The sequence below is a fragment of the Papio anubis genome, chromosome 7 (genome assembly GCF_008728515.1).
Source record: "Papio anubis isolate 15944 chromosome 7, Panubis1.0, whole genome shotgun sequence".
In the NCBI taxonomy this organism is placed as follows: domain Eukaryota; kingdom Metazoa; phylum Chordata; class Mammalia; order Primates; family Cercopithecidae; genus Papio; species Papio anubis.
Window position 1 is genome coordinate 56,693,219 of NC_044982.1, and position 18,487 is coordinate 56,711,705.

Genomic DNA, 18,487 nt, shown 5'->3' on the forward strand with positions numbered 1-18,487 from the left:
GTATGCTACTTTAGCTGTTTGACTAGCTACCTAAGATTACGAGGTCCTTGAGGTAAGAAATTGTCACAGTGGTGTGCTGGAATAGGCTTACTGGCTAGCAGAAGCTGATTGTGCATATCTGCATCCAACTCCACGTGCAGTGACATCACGTTGGAAGCTTGAAATTGGCCAGGGTAGGAGTATTTACACCTTGGAAATCAGCAAATGCTACAAATTAGGGCATCCTCACACTCTAGAGAGTGGTTGTTGGCCATTACCAGCACACCATGGGAACTTGGGGAATCTAATTTTATGGTTTCTTAAAAATGCCTCATGTGGTGTTCTGTACCCAGTTTTCTGCTCGAAAACTTGTGAATAACAAAAGCAAACATGAGGCTGGGCGCGGTGGCTCAAGCCTGTAATCCCAGCACTTTGGGAGGCTGAGATGGGCAGATCACAAGGACAGGAGTTCAAGATCAGCCTGACCAACATGGTGAAACTCCATCTCTACTAAAAATAAAAAAAAAATTAGCTGAGCGTATTGGCACATGCCTGTAATCCCAGCTACTTAGAAGGCTGAGGCAGGAGAACTGCTTGAACCCAGGAGGTGGAGGTTGTAGTGAGCCGAGATCACACCACTACACCCCAGCCTGGGCGACAGAGCGAGACTCCAACTCAAAAAAAACAAACGAACAAACAAAAAAACAACCAAACAAAAGCAAACATGCAAAAAAAAAACATAATATATTCAGTGATTAGATACACAAATTATTTCTCCATGCACTCCAGCCTGGGCGATAGAGTGAGCCTCTGATTCAAAAAAACAAACAAACAAAAAAATAACAACCAACCAAACAAAAATAAATATCAAGAAAACAACATAATATATTCAGTCATCATATATACAAATTATTTCACAAAGGAGTAGAGCATCTAATGCTCTTTTGGAAGTGGTCTGATAGCTCACGTCTATTTCCAGTATCACATTATTAACAAACAATAATTTTCTCCTGTAGTCCCAGCTACTCAGGAGGCTGAGGCAGGAGGATCGCTTGAACCCGGGAGGCAGAGGTCGCAGTGAGCCAAGATCATGCCACTGCACTCCAGCCTGATGACAGACTGAGACTCCATCTCAAAAAACAAAAAAACAAAACAAATACTAACTTTATGGTTTTACAAAGTTGAATATTTCCAGAGTATGAGAACTCTCAAAAAACTTTCCCAATTTTAGAGGGTAAATTAGGGATTTTTACATAGTCATTGCTTTGACTTTTAGAGTACTTTGATTCCTTTTCTTTTTTTTTTTTGAGACAGGATCTGGCTCTGTCACCCAGGCTAGAGTGCAGTGGCACAATCTCCACTTCCTCCATCCTCTGTCTCCCGGGCTCAAGCAATCCTTCCACCTCAGCCTCCTGAGTAGCTGGGACTATAGGCACATGCCACCACACCTAGCTAATTTGTTTTTTGGTTTTTTTTCTTCAGAGATGGGGTTTCACTGTATTATCCAGGCTGGTCTCGAACTCCTGGGCTCAAGCAATCCTCTCACCTTGGCCTCCCAAAGTGCTGGGATTACAGGCGTGAGCCACCACACCAGGCCTTGATTACTTTTCTTAATATACCAACTGTTAAAGCAGCAGATACCTAAAACAATTATAAATCATAACTTATTTTATTACCACACAACTTATTTTATTTTTTCTACTTCCCAGGAACTGGGACACATAACTAATTTTTAGTACGTTAATCCCTTTTACTTAAATTTCACAAGTGCAAACAGTGGAATTATGCACAATTCGTTAAACCAAATACTTTCCTCAGACAATCATGTACACATTTAATGACAAATGCACTTGTGGCCCAAAATGGAACCAAGTCATTAGAGATGTTGTTTAGGAAATACTCTGCCCAATTCTCCAACTCTTATCTTAGATGATACATTGATATAAATCTTCAACAAGAACCCAGACTATGTGGTGGGGTTGAGGATGGGGACTGGAAGAGGGTTAGGTAAAGGAGAGAGAATACAAAAAATGCTCTCATACATGGGAAGGAACAGAATAATTTCCTGGAGAGAAGGTTATGTGTAACCTTGGCGATACTCACCAGATCCAACAGTACTTGGGGCTCTATATACTAATATTTTCTCCAACATCTTTTTCAGACACATAAAAAAGGGTCCTTGCTGATAGCCAACTCTACAGGCTATCAGGTCTGGCTATATATATGGCTTTTCAGCCATAGGTTTATTGAAGGTGAGACCCAGAGAATAGGAGTGCTACACTGTAGAACAGTTGTTCTCAACCAGGGGCAATTTGTCCCCTAAAGAGGCATTTCACAGTATATGGAGATAGTTTTAGTCGTCACAACTTGGGAGAGAAAAGGTAGTACAACTGGTATCTACTGGGTAAAGGACAGGGATACTGCTAAACATACTACAATGCACAGGACACCCTCATGACAAAGAATTATGTGGTCTAAAATGTCAGCAATGCCAAGGTTGAGAAACCTTGCTGTAGAGTTCTAAGAGGAGAATTGGGCAGCTTACATTTCAAATTACAATTTGAAAAGTTTGCACAAATTGCTTAAAGATCTTAGCTAAATCGTCACTTTTATAAAAATTAGTATATATATATATACACACACACACACACACATATATATGTTCTCCTTACACTCAACTGTATCCCACCTGTTCTCCTCCTCACCTCATACCTGTAGATCTGTCTCTGTCTTATCTGCCTTAGGGAAACTCTGGCCTGGATTTCATCATCGAAGAACACTGGAAAGCCTTTCCTGCCTTGATTTTGGTGACATCTAGCTTGCAACCTGATGTTTTTTCTACAGACTGATAGTTTATGTCCTTTCACAGCTGCTCTAAACTTATCACCTAAACATTCTAATAAAGCATATTATTTACATGACACATCAGCTGAATTAAAAGAAATCTCTTTACATAGCTCTAGTTCTAACTAATAGTATATTATAGATAATAGTTGTGTTGCTCTAATTACTCATTAAGGGTTGAAATATAAAATAGGAGCAACTTTAAAATTAAACATTTTTACTAATACTTTGGTCTATAATTAATGCATTCATACAATCAAACAACTGGAATAAACTAAGAGATTATCTAGTCCAACTCTCTTATTTCAGAGATGAAGAAATCGATGCTCAGTTTCTTTCTTTCTTTCTTTTTTTGAGACGGGGTCTGTGTTACCCAGGCTGGAGTGCAGTGGCACATCTCAGCTCACTACAACCTCAACCTCCTGGGATCAAGTGATCCTCCCACCTCAGCCTCCCAAGTAGCTGGGACTACAGGTGTGCACCACCACACCCGGCCTTTAAAAAAAAAACAAAACTGTAGAGATGGGGTCTCACTATGTTGCCCAGGCTGGTCTCAAACTCCTGGACTCAAGTGATCCTCCTGCCTCGGCCTCCCAAAGTGCTGGGATTAATAGGTGTGAGCCACCACACCTGGCCAATGCTCAGTTTCTTTAAGTGACTTTTCAAAGCCAAAAAAGTAGGTAGTAGCTGAGCAAGGACTGGAACTCTGGGCTCCCATGTCCTAGTACAAAACTCTTTACATTAAAAAAAAAAAAATTTCAAAAGAGCCAGAATTGTTAAAGTAATACATTCCAATGAATGTTTTTACATGAAAACATAAGAATCACAATTGCAATTATGAATTCTAAATATATTGTGAATATTAATATAGACACATATACCAAAATAAATATAAATATTTTCAGGTCTGTTTCTCAAGTAAGCTATCATTTATTAAATAAAAAAAATACATATCATTAAATTGATTTCACACTAGCATAAATAATCTGTATTTTTAAAATTCTAAAATACATAGCGTAAAAAAGAATTACCAATTATAATGATCATAATGTGCTGAATCTGAACTTCCTATGAAGATATTATTATACTATTCAATAAAATTAGAAAACAATAAGAATTATAGTACAAATGTAGTTTTCTTTGTAGTCTAATAATAGTATATAACTTCTAAAATTTTTAATCCTATGATACACCATAAATAACATTTTCATTTTCAAAAAATTTCCATCAATGAATACGTCATGCAGCTAATAAAGATTAATAATAACCTGCCATCCACTGAATCAACATGGAAGCAAATTTGCTGATTAATTTGCTTTAAACCTCTTCCAAAAACAAATAACTACTATTAAAGCCAACCCCATTTTTGTCTGCTTATTAAAAATATTAATATTAAAAACATTAATCTCATATGATGATTTTAATTATCTTAATTTTCACAGTTATCAGGCAAGATTATGCATTTACCTAAAAGAATAACATTTTCAAATATGCAAATATGGGTGAAAACTGGATAGATCATTTCTAACAGTCAGATATAACTAAAATAATAAATTATTTAGGTAATATCAAGCTCATTTGAAAGATATCCTTCTTAATGGCTTATGGTTTCAATGGCAAACACTATAAATTTGGTACTATATTTTAATACTTTAAAAATTCTTAACGATTTTACTATTTGTGAATTTCTAGACTTACCTAGGTCTTGTTTTAGGTAAATGTGTAAGTTGTTTCCAACAATTTGTTGTGACATTATGAATCCAACCATCACCTGCAATATCATGACGGTTCAGAAAATAAGATTAGGTCTTTGAGATACAATTTTAATTTTCCCCCAAATGTATCATGCTACATTTAAATGACTATCTTTTCTGAGTGCGCCTATTTTACCATACAAATTTTCAAACATTTACAAAAGTAGAGTGACCATGACAATGAACTTCCATATACTGCAGATTCAACAACCATCAAGACATGCACATCAAGACTACATGTGCTCCACTTATCTTTTTGTTATTCTTATTGCTTAATTTTCCTAAATGAAATCCTAGATCTCCTATCATTTTCCCCATACATATTTCAGTATGCATTACTGAAAATAAAAGGACATTTTTTACATAACCACAATGCCATTATGACAGTCAACCAAACAAAAAAATTTCTTGGGATCATCGAATATCCATACGAACAAATCTTATACTGAAATGGAATCTTTAAGGGAGGAAATAGACTAGCTTATGAGTTAGGACATTTAATTTCCCATAGGTCAATGACCAAAAACAGAAAACAGGACCTAAAAACACTAGAGATCATGAAGATATGGTATTAAACAGCCCCTAGTGAAATGTACAGATGTTAGTTTTTTGTTAGATTCCCAATCTCTTTTAATTAAAAATCTCACAAATTGGAGAAGTATAATAATATGCAAGAATAACTAACATCTCCTACTAGGAACTGTTGTTTCTCCAACTAACCTCTGGAATTTGTTTGGTGGCCAGCTGACTGCCAGACACACAGCTGATGCTCAATAAACTTTTGTCGGAAAATATTTGTTTCCAGACCCTAATATATAATTATATAAATGTTTTAATAGTATATAATGTTTCTGAATGAAAACATCTCTAGCCATAGAAAACTTCTAGGTTAAGAAAACAGAAAACGGCTGGGTTTGGTGGCTGACACCTGTAGTCCCAGCACTTTGGGAAGCTGAGGCGAGTGAATCACGAGGTCAGGAATTCGAGACCAGCCTGGCCAACATGGCAAAACCCTACCTCTACTAAAAATACAAAACTTAGCTGGGCATGGTGGTGGGCACCTGTAATCCCAGCTACTCAGGAGCCTGAGGAAGGAGAATCGCTTGAACCCGGGAGGTGGAGGTTGCAGTGAGCCGAGATTGCGCCATTGCACTCTAGCCTGGGCCACAGAGCAAGACTCCATCTCAAAAAAAAAAAAAAAAAAGAGGAAAAAAAAGAAAAGAAAATAGAAAACACAAAACATCTAACATGCCAATTAAGAAGTCGATATTCTTGGTCATCTGTCTATCCTGATGCCACTATTTTACTGCTGAAAGAAAAACTGCATTCCAAAACCCACAGCCACCAGGACCAGCAATGATAGGAGTTTAAAAAATCTAGCTAAACACTTTCCTCTACAGCTCTGGAACAAAAAGAGAAGCAACTGGGCTTCCCACTTTGTCTTTCCAGGGCCTTCTAAGAAAACCCCCCAGCCTGGAGGATAGCACAAGCGAACAGTGCAAGCATCCTACCCTACAGTACAAGCATCTGGATCAAAAATCAGTGGACACAGAATCACAGAATATAGTAGTAGAAAGGGGCTTTATTTAATCTAGCTTCAATCACCCTTCCTCTTCTCTTTCCCTAGAAAACAGGTGAATGTGGAGAGCCAAGGGTACAAAACCAAAGAGGTCACAATTCATGCAAGAAAACAGTTGAAGATAAAGGCAAACCAGAAAAACAGGAAAAAAGAAAGATTTACTTCACCGTAACTATGAAATACAATTAAGAAAAAAGAATGAGATAATAATTATAGCCAAACTTTAATCAACTTACTTAATGGGATATTATCTGCACTTAATCCACCACATAGGAAAAGTTTATCATCAGCTATAGGTGTTAAAGTATGCCATGACCGATGTTTTGGGCTTTCTCCATTAATAGTAATCCTGTGGCAAGGGGGGAAAAAAAGTCTAGGTACTATGTTAATCAAAAGAAAAGATTTTTTAATCATCTTAGATCTTAAAAAAATCTGCCCTCACTGCTCCAAAAAACTTTTACTAGTCCCACCTACATGAATATTTGAAAAACATTATTAAATTCTTAGATGAATTTTAAAAATCTTTCCATTTAATGACCATTCCACCTGGCTACGGAGTGAAAATAAAAGTCAATTCTCAGCCCAACATGGTGGCTCACGCCTGTAATCCCAACACTTTGGGAGGCCAAGGCGGGTGGATTGCCTGAGCTCAGGAGTTCGAGATCAGACCGGGCAGCACGGTGAAACCCTGTCTCTACTAAAATACAAAAAATTAGCCGAGCATGGCAGCATGCGCCTGTAGTCCCAGCTACTCCGGAGGCTGAGGCAGGAGAACTGCTTGAACCCGGGAGATGGAGGTTGCAGTGAGCCAAGTTTGCGCCACTACACTCCAGCCTGGGTGACAGAGCGAGACTGCTTCTCCAAGAAAAAAAAAAGTCAATTCTCCATTAATTCACAATGCATACTCAGCATCATTCTTATTGGCTAATTAGCTGCTCCCTCAGTTTTTCAACACAATTTTTTTTTCATGTCTGTAACTTTTTACTGTTGTTTCATGGTTAATTTTGTGTTTTTAGCTGATTTCCCCAAGGATATTATGGGTTTTTATATTGCTGTTTTTACTTTGATCTACTTCTAGAATTTCCCAAAACATTATCTTCCTCTGAAAAACGCTAGCTATTCTAACTTCAGAGTAAAAGCATGAAAGTCATTCCAGATCCAGGGTAAACCTCTAAGGATTTCTCAAAAAAATAAAAATAAAAACAAGGCCAGGCACAGTGGCTCACTACTGTAATCCCAGCACTTTGGGAAGCCAAGGCAGGAGGATTGCTCGAGCCCAGGAGCTAGACAGACCATCCTGAGCAAAATAGAGATATTGTCTCTTAAAAGAAAACAGAACAACAAAAATAATCATAATAATAAGGGGGACATTTAAAATAGATGGGGCATGAAAAATAAAAACATAAGCATAACTTATAGCTGGGCCTGGTGGCATGCGCCTGTAATCCCAGCTACTCAGGAGGCTGAGGCAGGAGAATCGCTTGAACCTGGGAAGTGGAGGTTGCAGTGAGCCGAGGTCGCGCCATTGCATTCCAGCCGGGGCAACAAGAGCGAAACTCCCTCTCCAAAAATAATAATAATAATAATAAAATTAAATTAAAAAGCGTAAGTTAGAAGCAAAATAATTTAATTTAGGAGGTGAAAAGATACCATTCTTCCACAGTCTGGAATGTTCCAGAATAACATAGGCCATTTTTGGAAGATATAATTTGTTTTTTACAAAACGGAAATATTTTTACTGTTTGTGTTAATTATAAGAAACTTTTTTTTTTGAGGCGGAGTTTCATTCTTGTTTCCCACGCTGGAGTGCAATAGCGTGATCTCAGCTCACTGCAACCTCCGCCTCCCAGGTACAAGCAATTCTCCTGTCTCAGCTTCCTGAGTAGCTCAGTTTACAAGCATGCGCCAATACACCTGGCTAATTGTTTTGTATTTAGTAGAGACCGGGTTTCACTATGTTAGTCAGGCTTGTGAAGAACTCCTGACTTCAGGTGATCCATCTGTCTCGGCCTCCCAAAGTACTGGGATTACAGGTGTGCACCACTGCGCCTGCCACATTTTATTTTTATTATTATTATTATTTTTTGAGACAGAGTTTCACTCTTATTGGCCAGGCTGGAGTGCAGTGGCACGATCTTGGCTCACTGCACCCTCTACCTCCTGGGTTCAAGTGATTCTCCTGCCTCAGCCTCCCGAGTGGCTGGGATTACAGGCATCCGCCACCATACCTTACTTTTTTTGTATTTTTAGTAGAGCCGGGGTTTCATCATGTTGGCCAGGCTGTTCTCAAACTCCCGACCTCAGGTGATCCACCCACCTCGGCCTCCCAACGTGCTGGGATTACACGTATGAGCCACCACACCCAGCCTAGGTTGAACACCTTTTAAAAATAATTTTTACCTATTATTATTTCTTCTGTGAGTTGTTCATGCATGTTCTTTGTCCACTTTTCTATTAGATTGTCTTTTTTTTATTGATTTATTGAGTTCTTGTGGATCTTTGCCCTGACATCTCTCTGTTAAAAATACTGCAGATATCAGCTGGGTGCAGTGGCTCATGACTGTAATCCCAGCAGTTTGGGAGGCTGAGGCGGGCAGATCACAAGGTCAAGAGATCGAGACCATCCTGGCCAACATGGTGAAACCCTGTCTTTACTAAAAATACAAAAAGTAGCTAGGCATGGTGGTGCTTGCCTGTAGACCCAGTTACTCGGGAGGCTGAGGCAGGAGAAGAGCTTGAACCAGGGAGTCAGAGGTTGCAGTGAGCCGGGATCATGCTACTACACTCCAGTCTGGTGACAGAGCGAGACTCTGTCTCAAAAAAAAAAAAAAAAAAAAAAAAAATTCCAAATATTGCTTCCAGTTTTTTTGTTTCTATTTTACAATTTGCCATTTAATTTTTTGTGGTACATTTTTCTGTAGAGAAATATTTAATTTTTAAGTGGTCTTATCGATCAGTCTTTTCATTTATGAATTTTGAGTTCATATCGTCTTTACAAAGCTTTCTCCATGCCAAGATATTTTTTTTTTAGGATTTTTTTTTTCTTTTTTTTTTTTTTGAGACGGAGTCTCGCTGTCGCCCAGGCTGGAGTGCAGTGGCCGGATCTCAGCTCACTGCAAGCTCCGCCTTTCAGGTTTACGCCATTCTCCTGCCTCAGCCTCCCGAGTAGCTGGGACTATAGGCGCCCGCCACCTCGCCCAGCTAGTTTTTTTATTTTTTAGTAGAGACGGGGTTTCACCGGATTAGCCAGGATGGTCTCGATCTCCTGACCTTGTGATCCGCCCGTCTCGGCCTCCCAAAGTGCTGGGATTACAGGCTTGAGCCACCGCACCCGGCCTTTTTTCTTTTCATTTATTTTTTATTATTATACTTTAAGTTCTAGGGTACATGCGCACAACGTGCAGGTTTGTTACATATGTATACTTGTGCCATGTTGGTGTGCATCCATGCCAAGATTTTAAAGATAATATGCTATATTTTCTTCTGAAACTTTCACGGTTTTATGGTATTTAATGGTATTTACACTTTGGAATAATATATAGCTCTGATTCCATCTCATTATATAAATTGCTAAGTTGATAGCTAAATATATTTGTTCTATTATTAAATACATTTTATGAGCTACAAATAAAATCTGACTTTACTCCATTACTTGTTTACCTGAGATGACCCCATTCAACCACTTCTTCATTTCTTCTACTGATCAATCCTCAAAAAATACTTAGTATAAAACCAGTACTTTTATATAATCTAATTTCAACTGTTAGTATTTTCATGTTTTATCTTGTTTGGTTAAGGAACAAACTCTATTTAAATCTATATAGTCCTTGCTTAAACATACAATCTGAAGGAAAAAAATGACAGTTCAGTGTTAAAGACCCACATTTGGATTATGGACACATACAGACACACACACATGCCTATAGATTAAAATGTACTTAGACTTCAAACTTACCTTCCAGACCAAGTCCAGTTGTCTAGGTTTAGATAGTGCAAATCATTCATCCTAGTTTGCTAAAAGAAAAGTGTGTTACACTGGTCAGTATTTCACATCTTTTATCAGCTAAAATTTTTCTTTTAAAGTAAGTTCAGATTAAAAATAGACTATTTCTATTTTACTTCACATGAGAAGTTTAAATATTGGAAAACAATAATTAATAAGACTGACACAGAGCTCCCAAATCAACGTGTCAAAGGGGAAAGGAAGAAATAGGTTTAAATTCACAGGCTTTAGATGACAAGAAATTAATTTTTTCTGATACTGCACCGAAAGATTCTCATTAAAATATGATTTATAATCATCTATGATTGTTCATGTATTGTCTGTTTACGAATTAGAAGATAAATAAAAGTTAGTATTGAATGCCATTTTAATCTCTAGATTACATGAATGTTCAATTATTTCACGAAATCAGAGGATAAATTTTTATAAGGAGCACTGCACATTTCCATTAAAAACACTCACCAAAACACGTCCGCCAAAGATATAACCCTTATTTCCAAGAACTGCACACATATGCGCGGCTCGTGGCTGTGGTGGAACTCCACCCTGCAAGTAGAAATCAGAACAGATTGCAAAGACTTGAAATATCTGTAATGAAGTTACATTCCTATGCTCAGTATGAGAAAGTCTTAATCACTAAGTTATCATTACCTGTAATTCAATTAAAAATGCTAATGCAAAAGTTTACTCTAAATAGTACTAATTGCAGACAAATACTATTTGTCAGAATAAATTTTATTCTCCCTGATCTTTACTTTTGAAAATGTTTTTCTTGTATGTCTGACACTATTTAGCAAAATAAGGTTTCATGTAAATTTTTGTTTGAAATACTGTACAAAGATTTTTAAGTCAAATTTTGAAATTTTCTCTCTCTCCCTGTCTCCTCTGTCTCCCTCTCACACACAGAGTTCCTATTAGAAGTGAGCGGTGCATATTGCGATTATCTCAGAAACTCTGTAAAATTAAAAATGGCTCCAAAACTCTTGATGCCTCAAATTTACAATAAGTTCACTCTTGGCTTAAGCCAGACAGTGCTCTCTCTCTCACTAAAACTCTTAACATTGGTAATACTTCTCTACACTTTATTTTGAATAAATATAGCAGATCTTTTCTTTAGAGAAGTTTTGTTTTTTGTTTTGAGGCAGTCTTGCTCTGTCACCAAGGCTTGAGTGCAACCGTGCGATCTTGGCTCACTGCCACCTCCACCTCCCAGGTTTACGCAGTTCTCCTGCCTCAGCCTCCTGAGTAGCTGGGATTACAGGCGCGTTAACACCAGGCCTAGCTAATTTTTGTATTTTTAGTAGAGATGGGGTTTTGCTTTGTTGTCCAGGCTGGTCTCAAACTCCCGGCCTCAAGTAATCTGCCTGCCTCGACCTCCCAAAGTGCTGGGATTACAGGTGTGAGCCACCACGCCACCCTAGAGAGGTTTTTAATTGGTGGCAAAAGCAAGTATCATGGGTAGATGAATGAATAAGATTTAAGGGAAGAATCTTCTGCATAATTTCCATGTTTTCATGGTGAGTGCCTTTATGTATGTATTTTAATTCCAAGTTCTGAAAGAACCTGACATTTTCAGCTCACTGGCTACTCAAAGTGGGTATAGGAAATTAAAGCCTGCATCCAATATCATAACTTCCTAAACTTTTCAGGCTTATTTGAATAACTGTGCTGAGGTCAACTTGGTAAGACATAATTCAGATATTAACTATATAACACTTAAATGAGAACCATTTAAGAATTTTGGTTCCCAGCCCTTCCAGCAGAACAAAATTTTTATTATTACCCCAGGCTTGATCTGAAATTTTGGAAGAATTCTTCTACTATATAGAAGAGAACAGAAGAGCACTGAAAATCTGAAATTTACTGCCTGGAAAAGAGGATCCAGAGAATGGTCAAACTCTTAACACTTACTATTTTGCATAGACCTTCCCATCATTTCCATGAACAGAAGCTGGACTGTAAGGAATTCTGGTCATATATGTGTATTAGTACACACATATGTAACTGCGCATATACGACCTGCTTAGCATTCCACTCTGTTCAATTCTGGTAAGCTTTTCAGTCACAATACCCTGCTGCTGCTAGCAATGAACATGTGACTCAAGACTGGCCAGTCATCCCTTTGTCATCAGGAATTGCTGTAAAGAGTAGGAACATGCCGAAGTAGAGGCCAAGTCCTTTTCTTTCTTTCTTTCTTTCTTTTTTTTTTTTTTTGTAGAGACGGAGTCTCATTCTGTTGCCCAGGCTGGAGTGCAGTGGCGCAATCTCGTCTCACTGCAACCTCGGCCACCCAGGTTCAAGCAATTCTCCTGCCGCAGCCTCCTGAGTAGCTGGGACTACAGGCACATGCCGCCACGCCTGGCTAATTTATTTTGTATTTTTAGTAGAGATGGGGTTTCAAGGTGTTGCCCAGGATGGTCTCAAACTTCTGAGCTCAGGCAATCCGCCCGCCTCTGGCTCCCAAAGTGCTAGGATTACAGGCATGAGCCACCAAGCCCGGTCCTTTTCTAAAACTAATATATAGACGTTGAGAGAGTACAATACAAATAACTGTGTGTGTAACCAGGACCATATTCCCTCCTAAATGAGCCAATGTGTCTGCTATAGACGGAATGAAACAAGCACACAAAGAGAAGCAGAGAAAAGCAGACGGAAAGACAGAATGTATTGTGAGGATGCTGAGTAACCTGCTCCGGTTCCTGAGGCCGTGGTCCCTGCGGCTCTTCCTTCTACTTTGTGAGCCATTCCAATATGCTTTCCAGCTATGTGAGAATTCATTATTGCTTAATCTAATTTGAATTTGTTTTTTGTCACTAACAAATGAAAGAATACTGATAATGTACTTTTTGTCATGCCATAATTGCATCTACCTCTGAATTCAAGGGTATAAAAAACATGGGCTTTGTTATAAAAGGATTTTAAAAAATAGGCCTTTATTAAATCAGGGCATGACACTTGTGGTAAAGAATGATGATGGCACCTCATTAAAAGATTTTTTTCTAGAAAACCTTAGCTGACATGGAGAAGAATATGCATTTTTTTTTTGTTTTATTTATTTATTTTGAGCGATGGGGCTTCGCTATGTTGCCCAGGCTAGAATGCAGTGGAGTGCAGTGGCTATTCACAGGTGTGACTGTAGCACACTACAGCCTCAAACTCCTGGACTAAAGTGATCCTCCTGCCTCAGCCTCCTGAGTAGTTGGGACTACAGGTGCCATCTACGGCTCTGATATTTTTCTTAATGCTATTAATGAAAGTACTCTAGAGAACTACTTGGTATGTGATTACAAACCTAATTACAAAAATCCAAATAACAGGTTGGGTGTGGTGACCTATAATGCCTGTAATCTGTGCACTTTGCAAGGCTTAGGTGGGCAGATCGCTTGAGGTCAGGAGTTCGAGACCACTGTGGCCAACATGGTGAAACTCCGTGTCTACTAAAAATACAAAAATTAGCCAGGCATGGTGGCCTGCGCCTGTAGTCCCAGCTACTCAGGAGGCTGAGGCAGGAGAACCACTTGAACCCGGGAGGCGGAGGTTGCAGTGAGCTGAGATTGTGCCACTGCACTCCAGCCTGGGCGACAAAGCAAGACCCTGTCTCAAAAACACAAAACAAACAAACAAACAAACAAAAAAAAACCAAAATCCACAGTAAAAAATTGAGTTTTAAATACAAATATATAAAGATGACTTTTTACAACACTTACTTTAATTTCTGGTTGAAACCAAGTCTGTGTCTTTGTGTCAAATATATGGACATCATTATGCCATCCCCAGAATATCTGCTCTTCCTAAAAGAGAAATTTTTTACATATCTAAAAGCTTTAATAATTTTTACATTATTATTACAGTTTTATCACATATTTACTGGTAAAATAATAGACACCTTACAAAAATAGAGTTAAGTGTTACCATAGTCACAAAGCCAATGGATACATGGGTTCCTCCCAAAGCATGGTCCCCAGACCAGTAGCAGCACCACCTGGCAACTTTTCTTCTCATAGTAATGTTTGCAGTGAATCATAATTTTACTTGTTGACAATCTTTCAATTTTCTCAAAGGATGATCATTTTTAAAATTGCAGAGGGTAGAATAATGTTTACATTTTTAAATCTGTTTTCCTAAAGTACATGCTCAGAACTCATTTTTGCCATAATAAACTTTAGAGGGTGGGCATGGTTCCTGTTTCCAAAAACTTCTAATCACTTCTACTTCACCAAGCAACTGGTTCTTATAGATTAAACTTATGACCACTCTCTTCTTTTTTTTTAAGATTTCTTTCTTTCTTTCTTTCTTTTTTTTTGAGACAGAGTCTCTCTCTGTTGCCCAGGCTGAAGTGCAGTGGCGCGATCTCGGCTAACTGCAACCTCCGTCTCCCGGTTCAAGCGATTCTCCTGCCTCAGCTTCCCGAGTAGCTGGGACTACAGGTGCCTGCCACCGCGCACGGCTAATTTTTTTTTTGTATTTTTAGTAGAGACTGGGTTTCACCGTGTTAGTCAGGATGGTCTTGATCTCCTGACTGCGTAATCTGCCCACCTCCACCTCCCAAAGTGTTAGGATTACAGGCGTGAGCCACCATGCCCAGCCAACCACTCTCTTCTTTATATCCTAAGATATAAAATTCTTTGTCAGCAAGGTAAAGACTTAGCAGCTATACTGTATTTAGCATCTCCTAGAGTGCTGAAATCCTCTATCACTACTCTAGATGATCTCTGTGCCAGTTTTACATTGTGTGTCAGAAATACATCATTTATTTTTGTCAGGCCTTGTCAAGCAAGACAAATAAGCTAAACAATTTACTTAGTTTAGAATCTATTTTTTAATTTTATTTAAATTGAAACGGTCTCACCATGTTACCCAGGCTGGTCTCAAACTCCTTGGTACAAGTGATCCTTCTGCCTCAGCCTCCCTAGTAGGTGGGATTATAGAAATGTGCCACCACACCCAGCTCATTTAGAGTCTAAATGAAAAAAACCCATTTGTGTTCCAGAAACTTCAGGACATGATATTTAGCTTAGAAACTGTATTGTAGGAGAAAAAAATTGAGTTATTTCACTGATGAATAAAAATAACTAGATAGAAGTTATATTCCTGAAAATTCTCAGCAATACTTTAAGTAGCAAAGCTTTAATGATATATCATTTTTAAAACTCAAAAACGACATAGAAACATGGGGAATTTTCAAAAATACCCATATACAAAGCAATATACATGAAATATGTGTGTGTATAAACATATATACACATATATACATGTATATATTTATTTACATTAATAATATAGAATAATACATACTAGTAGAAGGTAAAACTAATAAGACTGCATCTTGGTGAGAGCATCAATGGTTTTTTAAATTATCTGTTTAAAAATTTCATTTTTGTAATTCATAACTTCTTTCATTAATAATGATTTACTGTCTAATCAGTAAGAATAAGTAGAAAAATTAATATCACTACCCATGGACTCTTACCTAGAGGCCAGTCTGACCTATGAATAATTCTAGTGGACATATCTAAAAAGAGATGTATGTCAACAAGAGCTATTGTGGTTAAATATGAACATAATTTTTCTAAGTTGCACTAAAGTCGCTACCTGTCTAACAGAAGCAGGTATCTGTGATTAATGATATAAGAAAAGAAATTACTCTGCCAATAGCCATGAAGGCTAATACCACTAGATGAGATACCTCTTGCCAAATGGATACAAATGTTAAAGAGAGAAAACACATTTTTTCATAGTGTCAATTATGACAAATTGGTAGCTCCAAGAATGAGAAAGACCAGGCTCATTATTTCTAAGATGTTGAGGCTATACTGAATTGGAGGGAAATGTAAACAGTGATTACTATCTTACCCAAGATGCATCATGAACATCAAAACAGTCTTGGAGTTCACTGTGTCTCCTACACCCATAACCACCAAAATATATTAGTCTGAAAAACAAACACAAAAGGACACACTTTAGGAATTCTGTTTCCAGTTTGTTCATAGGAAGCTGAAAAAGATCCTCTCACCTTAACAACCCAAACACAAAATCACAGTTTAAAAAGAATAATTTCAGAGCTGAGGGAACAAAGAGACCTAAATAAATCAATTCCAGAAAGTGATGAGCTCTCAATGGGAAAGAAGAGATCCATAGCTGCTTTCATCCCTTGTGTAACAGCAAGAGGAAGAATCCAGCACACACAGGGTTTGTAAGAAGAAGCTACTCAAATTTTTAACAGCTACATTTATATTGGCATGGCAAATTAGATTGATTTATTTATTCTTTTTGAGACACGGTTTCCCTCTGTCACCCAGGCTTGAGTGCAGTAGCATGAACATGATCTCGGCTCACTGCAATCTCACCTCCCGGGTTCAAGCAGTCCTCCTGCCTCAGACCCCTGAGTAGCTGTGACTACAGGTGTGTGCCACCATGCCTGGCTAATTTTTGTATTTTTGTAGAGATGGGGTTTCACCATATTGCCCAGGCTGGTCTTGAACTCTTGGGGTCAGGTAATCCTCCCACCCTGGCCTCTCAAAGTGCTGGGATTACAGGCGTGATATGGTTTGGCTGTGTCCCTACCCAAATTTCATCTTGAATTCCCATGTGCTGTGGGAGGGATCCAATGGGAGGCAACTGAATCATGGGGACAGATCTTTCCCAGGCTGTTCTCGTGACAGTGAATAAGTGTCATGAGATCTGATGGTTTTTGTTTTTTTTGTTTTTTTTTTTTTTGAGACAGAGTCTCACTCTTGTCTCCCAGGCTGGAGTGCAGTGGCGTGATCTCTGCTCATGGCAACCTCCGCCTCCCGGAGTGAATCTCCTGCCTCAGCCTCCCGAGTAGCTGGGATTACAGACGCCTGTCACCATGCCTGGCTCATTTTTGTATTCTTAGTAGAGATACGATTTCACCATGTTGGCCAGGCTGGTGTCGAACTCCTGACCTCAAGTGATCTGCCCACCTTGGCCTCCCAAAGTGCTGGGATTACAGGCGTGAGCCACTGCACCCACTGATCTGATGGTTTTCAAAAGGGGAGTTTCCCTCCACAAGCTCTCTTCTCTTATCTGCCGCCATGTGAGACTTGCCTTTCACTTTGAGCCATAATTGTGAGGCCTCCCCAGCCACATGGAACTGTAAGTCCAATAAACCTCTTTCTCTTGTAAATTGCCCAGTCTTGGGTATGTCATTATCAGCAGTGTGAAAAACGCCTAATACAAGGCTTGAGCCATGGCGCCCAGCCCCAAATTAGCATCTGAAGAAACCCAGCCGCTCTCTTCCACAGGAGGCCTACAGGCTGCTGCTTGTGCTGCCGCCATGTCTCTAGTGATCCCTGAAAAGTTTCAGCATATTTTGCGAGTACTCAACACCAACATCGATGGGCGGCGGAAAATAGCCTTTGCCATTACTGCCATTAAGGGTGTGGGCCGAAGATATGCTCATGTGGTGTTGAGAAAAGCAGACACTGACCTCACCAAGAGGGCGGGAGAACTCACTGAGGATGAGGTGGAACGTGTGATCACCATTATGCAGAATCCACACCAGTACAAGATTCCAGACTGGTTCTTGAACAGACAGAAGGATGTAAAGGATGGAAAATATAGCCAGGTCCTAGCCAATGGTCTGGACAACAACCTCCGTGAAGACCTGGAGCGACTGAAGAAGATTCAGGCCCATAGAGGGCTGCGCCACTTCTGGGGCCTTTGTGTCCAAGGCCAGCACACCAAGACCACTGGCAGCCGGGGCCGCACCGTGGGTGTGTCCAAGAAGAAATAAGTCTGTAGGCCTTGTCTGTTAATAAATAGTTTATACATCTTAAAAAAAAAAAAAAAAGAAAAGAAAAAGAAACCCAGCCATAAAGGGAATTTAACCTACTCCTTAACTCTTTCACATAATCTTCAGGGAGGGATGAGGGTCAGTCACCAACAGCTGGAGGCAGAGGAGAGCTGAGAAAATCCCCTTTAGGCAATCTAAGCTTTGGACTACTAAAGTTTGGGATGCAAACAGGAGATCTGAAAGAAACACCTCAGGGGCATGCCAAACATTTACACTCTATAGAGTACCTGCCCTCCAAAGGCCAGGGGAGGAAATGCAAGGCTGAAAGAGGTCTTCCAGGGTGCAGAAAGCATAAAGTGGGATCAGAGAGCAAAGAGAATTGCCTCGTGGCCCAATGACCTACCAACTGGACTATAAAACATGGAGAGATCTCCCACAGTTCTGAGAGGCAGGAATGCAGCTGTGAAGCACAGCAGAAAATCTCAGTGCTCAAATAGGGATCCCTAGTATAGGAAAGTACTGTTCTAAAACATTTGAAGCCAGAGGTAAAACTCAGTCAAACTAAAGCTACA

The 18,487-nt window shown here is 39.1% G+C and overlaps 1 protein-coding gene and 1 pseudogene across 3 annotated transcripts in view; one reads left to right on the forward strand and one right to left on the reverse strand.

Moving 5' to 3' along the window:
• Positions 1–18,487, reverse strand: part of KLHDC1 (kelch domain containing 1) — a 62,352-nt gene that overhangs the window by 14,164 nt on the left and 29,701 nt on the right. For 2 of the 3 annotated variants that reach the window (XM_009211484.4, XM_021941182.2), the window contains exons 5-10: positions 16,013–16,091; positions 13,867–13,950; positions 10,622–10,705; positions 10,112–10,170; positions 6,393–6,529; positions 4,522–4,594 (exon numbers count right to left, since the gene is read on the reverse strand). In XM_009211484.4, coding sequence (XP_009209748.1) covers positions 4,522–4,594; positions 6,393–6,529; positions 10,112–10,170; positions 10,622–10,705; positions 13,867–13,950; positions 16,013–16,091 — 516 coding nt within the window. The remainder of the gene's footprint in view (positions 1–4,521; positions 4,595–6,392; positions 6,530–10,111; positions 10,171–10,621; positions 10,706–13,866; positions 13,951–16,012; positions 16,092–18,487) is intronic. The other variant, XM_003901767.5, reaches the window with a different exon arrangement.
• Positions 17,445–17,954, forward strand: LOC101000150 (annotated as a pseudogene).